General features: G+C 34.1%; 1 protein-coding gene across 1 annotated transcript; it reads right to left on the bottom strand.

Moving 5' to 3' along the window:
- Positions 1–3204: 3204 nt before the first annotated feature.
- LOC111387832 (cell division control protein 2 homolog A-like) lies at positions 3205–6618 on the bottom strand. The gene is made up of 8 exons (XM_023012429.1): positions 6480–6618; positions 5412–5444; positions 5114–5298; positions 4685–4805; positions 4341–4514; positions 3889–4052; positions 3416–3503; positions 3205–3311 (listed from the first exon to the last, which is right to left on the bottom strand). Exons 2-8 carry the CDS (start codon positions 5418–5420, stop codon positions 3231–3233), a joined length of 822 nt encoding a protein of 273 aa, XP_022868197.1. The 5' UTR covers positions 5421–5444; positions 6480–6618; the 3' UTR covers positions 3205–3230.
- Positions 6619–7321: the final 703 nt, after the last annotated feature.

Below are 7321 nucleotides of genomic sequence, written 5' to 3'. Positions count from 1 at the left end.
TGTTTTTTTTTTTTTTTTTTTTTTTTTTTTTTTTTTTTTTGTGGTTTTTTTTTTTTTTTTTTGGAGCTTTGGTGATTGGGGTAACCTTTGTGATCAACGAAAGATGTTGATTTGTCATAGTGAGTTTGAGATACATTAACAGTGTGTTGTATGCCTTTTGGTAAGGTGGAGTATAGATGCCTAGGGGTACATGGTTGTTTGTACCGGGGATGTGGAGTGTGACATTTGGATCACGAGTGGAGATGTGATCAAATATCTAAAATCCTTTATTTGGAAAGAGACCCTGATCAGGTGGAGTGTGAAAGAAACACTTCTATCACTTCTATTAGGTGGAGACCCATTATCCACGTAGGTTGGAAGAAGTGATGTGGAGATAGAGAATTATCCCGTGGACTTAGGATCTATTGTGACTTGCCAGTTAGACATGAGTTGAGTGATTTGTCTAGTGAGCTTGGTGGGCGATGAGAAGAGAGATATGTTCTCGAGGTATGAGCAACACGGAATATGATAGGATAAGTATGGTAAAATCTTTTCTTAGGGTTATTTATGCATGTGTTGCATATGTGGTTAACCGTGGTTTGATTGACTTGGTGTTAATCTATGGTTCTATATGAACGTGTTTCTGAAAAGATCTGTGTGTTATCCTATATTATATCGTCATCGCACGTGTATTTGCTCTTGATTGTTTACTGTGAATTATTTGCTTCTACTTGGGTATTTTTTGACCTTAGCCCTAGTGAGTACATGAATCAGGTATGTTATGTGTTTCAAGTTGGAAACACGAGGTAAGGTCTGTGATCCAATTTTATTAGCTACTTTGATTATGCAAGTGCTAACTGTGTGTTTTAATTGCTTGCAGATTTATTGGGTATCAAAGTGGAGATTTGATGAGTTTTTTGATACCTAATAAATCTCGGGCTATGAGATTAACGTGAGTTAATATTATTTCATAGGCATAGGCCGATGAATGAAATAAGTCCAACAACCAAGTCCATGAGCTACATTCGGCCCAATTGTATTTCCTTATGAATGACTTGAATCTTGGCCTGTTTACCCCTTTAATGGTTCAACTTAAAGTCTAACCCTAAAGTATATATTTGGCTATAACTCTAGCCACTTTCTAATGATGATTGTATGATTTTGAGAGAAGAAAAAGGAGAATCCCGGTTGTCCCCTTTTGTGTGAGAAAAAAGGTGTCAGAAGTGTTCAGAACGCTTGTGTAACGTGTGTAGTTGATGGTTCATTCATAGTATACCTTTGTAGTGTCTTCTCCTAACCTTTGTGGCCATAAATCATCATCATTTCTTGTCTTACGTGGGTAAGATTGAATAGCAACCCAGATGAATCAATTGGTTGTATTTGGAGTCGATTGGACTGGTTGTTGGTTGAGAAAGGTACGTTGAATTGTGCTCGAAAATCACCGATTTGAAGATCTTTCAAGAGAGCTTCCGCAACAGAAACGTTTCCGATCAATCATTATATCTGAATGTTTTGTTTGATTTACTACTATACAATAAGTTGTCAAGAATTACAGAGATTATCTGTTGGAATAGACAATTGAACCATTTATAGTTAATGAAATCTTATGTTTACGAAAAAGTAGAATATCGCCTGTACACGAATAAAAGGTGCCATGATAATAACACAAAAATGATAATATAAAATAAAACGATGGACGCCATCATTGTAACATGCAAAAGACAACTTAAACCCTTCATTGCCATCTGTATTTAAGTGCTTTGATGGATTGAGGTTAAAAAATGTGGTCAAATTGTCTATTAACTCACCCGCACTGATTTCATTTTGTCAATTATATGCTAGACTGATATTTGGATTGCTTATGTCATCTCATGCACAAATTATCTCTATGCGATGCGAATCTCAAATTATTATTCATATTTGAACATTTGAGATAGCAATTATAAACATTCTGTACAATTAACATATCGGACTTTAATAGCATACAAGTTACACCCACGAATGAATAATTTCAACCAATAGCAAATCTGTTAGATCACCTGTTTTATAGTACTCGAGGTTGAAGATGGGAGGAAAAAAATTTTCCAAAACAAATAATGTATTTATTTTTAATTTCTACTCGAAAATCCTCTTGTAGCAGAAATAATGCGTAAAATAGGTTGAGCGCCCAAAATGGGATTTTGATTTAAAAATCTCATTCCGATGAACATGAGGACATGGTTTCCAGTTTAACAAGTTCCTAAAAAGGAGGAAAAATATACTTTTATGTCGACTAAGGCAACAAATTTCTAGTTTCAATAAATTCGAGTTTCAATTCTACTGGTACAAAAAATAATATATGAAAAATTGAATACACATTACAGATATTAAAGACTCGTCAGAAAATTGATCTACCTGTCTCACACGAGACCTAACATCACTTTTGCGGTAAGTACGGTAAGCCAACATATGCATTCTCCAAAAGAAAGTCATATGGAACCAATAAACAGAATTCTCAAATATTTTAAAAAGAACACTTGGAAACTGATTATTCTTCAAGAAGAACAAAAACATAAAAGTTGAAGTCTTCACAGATCTAGATTGGGCAGGTTCAACAGATGATAAAAGATCAACTACTGTTTATTATACTTTTGTATAGGAAAATTTAGTGACATGGAGGAATAAAAAGAAAAATATAGTGACAAGAAGCAGTATAGAAGCTGAGTTTAGAGTAGTGGCACAAGGGATATGCGAAGGATTGTGGTTGAAAAAAACTCTTGAAAGAATTAAAAATCACAGTAAACCTCTCAATTAAGCTCTATTGTGATAACAAAGCAGCCATAAACATTTCTCTTAATCCTGTTCAACATAATTGAATTAAACATATAGAAGTGGATTGGCATTTTATCAAAGAAAAGGGTGAACTAAAAATTATTAGTATGACCTATGTTCCTACGAGACAGCAAACTGCAGACATTTTCACCAAAGGACTACCTCGGCAAAGTTTTATTGATTTCATCAGCAAGTTGGAAATGGTCAATATTTACCATCCAATTTGAGAGGGAGTGTAGGAAATCAAGAGTAATATTGTAATTGATTTTTCTTTGTACCATATTTAGTTCTTACTTTAGTTAGTTATACTAATTAGGAATTTTTTCTCATCTCCTAATTTAGGAGATTTATTTCCTTCTTTCCTTACTCACATTTGTATTATAAATAAGGCTGTATATTATTCATTCAATATATGAGAAAATAATCTCTTCTACAATAATTTACCCTATTATGCAAAAAGAACTTACTCCAAGGAGATCAAGACCAGCTGCATCAAGATTTGGAACCACAGTTGCCAAGTCCTGCAAATTAGAGCATTCACTAATTAAGATTTTTTTAATTTCTATCCAAGATATTTCACAGGAGGAATAAAAATTTCAAAGAGTAATCATACAACTCCAATTACCTTAGGAGGCCATTTTGGAAATGCAGATTTAAAATCCGGCAAAGATGTCACTCCAGGCCATGTATCTTCATTCGGAGTTCCCATGATACTTCATTACAAATGGCCAAAAATAAAACATGAAAAAAATATATAAAAAAATAATAAAGAATTTCACATGAGATTGTTATATAATTATGGTTGCTTAAATCTTTATGGGGAATTGTATAGGGAATAGGACGTTAAAGGGGGGGGAAAAAGAGGTTATTTAACTTGTATCAGTGTATGTCATTGAAATGAGATATACAGACGATGTACGATCATCTTAATGCAGCCAAGAAGATAATTACAAGCATTCACATGCACAAATTGTGCTAAACTCCACCAAGTTTCTTAATTTATGGTGATGACATGATAAGCTGTCGAGTAGCTACAACTGATGTTAAAATAATAGAAAAACCCATATTAAGGGAGCCATTCCTGAAAAGATGAAGTACCCGAAAATCTTAAAGAGTTCATCAATCTCAGAGTCACCAGGAAACAATGGTCGCTGGTTCACCATCTCGGCAAATATACAACCAACTGACCACACATCAACGGGAGTAGAATAGTGGCGGGATCCAAGAAGAATCTCTGGTGCCCTGTACCATAGAGTGACAACCTGCAGAGAAATATTTATCCACAGCTGAGGAAAATTAAAACAATGTATAGGTCAAGCAACCTGTACTGTACTGTCACACCTGTGAAGAAATATCCACACGGCTTAGGAAGAGAAGAATTGATAGGTCAAGTAAAAAATTCTTCTTATGCATTGGTGTTAGGATAAAAACACAAGAAACAAAGTAGAGGTACTTTTTTACTTAATTGCTTCAGCTTTACAACTAAAAGGGACAATTTAGAATGCTTAAACTTTTAGGAAAAGGTATCAAATTGACAACATAACATTTACCTCATGTGTAAATGTCCTGACAGGAATACCAAATGCTCTAGCCAATCCAAAGTCTGCAAGCTTTAATGCATTGGTTCGGCGGTCTATCAGCAAGTTTTGCGGTTTCAAGTCTCTATGAAGGACTCTGTGAGAATGGCAATAAGCAATACCACGTAGTATTTGATATAGAAACATCTGCAAAATAGAGGTTTGACTTAATAATAACATTGACTTGCAAACAGAAATCTAGATGAAATCTTCAGTAAATAGAAATCCATCAACCCTCTTCAATGACAAACTTAATTCAAAATTTCAAAGCATCCTCACGTTAGACAACCTCCAGTGGGCGCAAAGAAGATACTCACTTTAACTAGACGAGGATCCTTCGAGAATTCTGGGCAAGAATCCATGTGCTTCTTCAAGTCCAAGTCCAGATATTCAAATACCAAATACAAGCGCTTCTCACTGTGCACCACATCTTGCAGCCTATATTGAGAGAGATTTTAATGCATGCGGTACATGAATAAGGAATAATCTGTTAACAAAATTAACAAAAAAGGACAATGATGATCATAATAATAATAATAATAATAATAACAAAACCAATATAAGCCAGGAATATCATATCAATTGTCTAAAATCCAGTTAATAGCATCGATTGAGAACATGATCAATCGGCAATGGTATATTCGTGTGTGTTGGACAACCTGCCCTTGACACATTTCCTTCATCATTGTATCTCTAGTCTCTTGATATGTGTAAGCAACCATGTTAATTGTGGCTTACTAATGTACCTTACAATGTTGCCATGCTGCATCTCTTTCAAGAGAGATATCTCTCTGATCGCTGTGCTCGGCACTCCCTCATCTTCATGCTCCAGACGGATTTTCTTCAGAGCAATAGTTTCATTTGTCACGCGATCACGGGCCTTGTACACAACTCCATAAGTTCCCTCGCCAATCTTCTCAACTTTTTCATACTGTGACCAACATCAAAAGACATCGCAATCCATTACAAGCATAGATAAATGAGAACAAACAACAAGCATAAATAAATGAGAACAAACAAGAGAGCTAAGAAGACACGGTTTACCTGCTCCATCTCGTTGACAGTAAATGCGTTCAGCTATCAGCAGTGCAAAAATATAGAATAGAAAACAATGGTCAGGACATTGGAAGTAAGAAATGGAAATATGTGTGCTTATCTGACATGAATGATATCGGTAAACAATGAACTTAATATTAAGCATGTTACGCCTTTTAGTTTTGAGCATTGCACTTGGACAAAGGATATTATAAAGTTTTTGTTTCAGATAATTAACAGTTAAAACATACGACATCCAAAAATGAAAACCAAGGAGAATGTAATATGCTTAAATAAGAAATCGTTTTTATGACACTTGTTTATGTCCTAGTCCTTCTGGATTTATATACATAAAAAGTCATGAATTGATAATAGATCCATACGTTAATAATAAAAGAATATTTTTAATAACTGAAAATTGCAACAAATTCCACTGACTTTGATAATCCAAATAACAGAAACAGTATACAGTATTCCCTTCAATTACCAGGAAAATAACCAATATATATATATTCCATTAAATTGCCAGGAACCTAAAATCAAAAGCCGGTCAGTACATCCCTCGACTCAAATAAATCTAAAGCAAACTGCTATAATGGCAAAAAAAATAAAAATAAAAAAATCAAACTGATGTTCTTCAATGCACTGGCTCCAGAGTGAAATCCACATCAAACCATCAGATTAGAGATAAAATAACAGAAGATCGACCTATATTTTACTATAATTCACTTCACAAAGCAAAAAAATTGAAAAATAAAAACTATTAAATTAGTGACTGAAAAATCAGAAAAAACAGCATTTTTCAACCATCAAAAAGTTTCCCATTAATTAACAAGATAAAAAGTGCATTATAGTGAACATCAACAAAATCAATCCAAAACTCAGCAATTGCCTTCACATTAATTAATTATAGTTAAACGAACAAGTAATAATTAAGCAAACAATAAAATTTAAAGGTGCTTACTATAGTATAAATCAAGAATGCGTGAACATGAAATAAGTTATGAACGGATATTACTCTGTATGAGTTATGCAAATGAAGCAAGAAACTAGAGAGGCGATTGTGATGGTACATACCGGAGATCGATGAAATGTTGAGTGAGAGACTATTAGAGAGAGAAAGGGCTATGTGTTTTGATTAAAGCAGTTGAGAAAGGGCTATGAGTTGTGGGCTGGCTAACTCACTGATTGGGTAAAGGCTTTGACCAGGGTTGATATAGCAAGTGGGGTCACACTCTCAAATTTTATTTTTTTTTTTAAATGATGAAAAAATAGATCGATGCCTCGGATAATCCTTGAACGAGTTCCATTCTGAGACATTGATGTAGAAGATGATACTTGATTGATCGTTTACCTTAAAGCAATTAAGTATGACTTAATAGGCTTATAGTCTTAAAAATAGATATGGTGGATCCCATACTAATATTATTGGGAAAATTGTAGTAGAAGCCTCAAACCTTTAAAACATTAGCAGACTTTTTCTAAATCTTTCATTTGTTGTAACCATCACCCCTAACATTTTCAAACGTTGCATCCGAGGCCCTTTTAGATGATTTCCGTAAAAAATTCCGTTAGTTGACCATCAAACTAAACTTTGACCACCTTTTAATCAATTCTAGAAGGACAAAATGGTAATTTTTTATTTATCACATTAAACAATTAAAAAACTAAAATAAAAAACCAAAAACCATAGAAAAAATGAAAAAGAAATGTATCTTCTTCCCCACCCCACCCCAACCCCCAGTCTAACATACTGGAATATATGGGCATGGAGAGGGTACTAGCTGTGCAACGAAGAAGACTAAGAATCCTAGCAATGAGTCTCAACTTATTCCATGAAATCCGCTTCCACATTAATCCCCAATTTATCACATCAATTGGTTGCAATTTTTCACTCTCAACACCAACCAAATCGTTGA

Source organism: Olea europaea, unplaced genomic scaffold (genome assembly GCF_002742605.1).
Source record: "Olea europaea var. sylvestris unplaced genomic scaffold, O_europaea_v1 scaffold428, whole genome shotgun sequence".
NCBI classification, from domain to species: domain Eukaryota; kingdom Viridiplantae; phylum Streptophyta; class Magnoliopsida; order Lamiales; family Oleaceae; genus Olea; species Olea europaea.
Note: the sequence above shows the minus strand (reverse complement) of the source record. Positions and strands in the feature narration are given on the sequence as shown.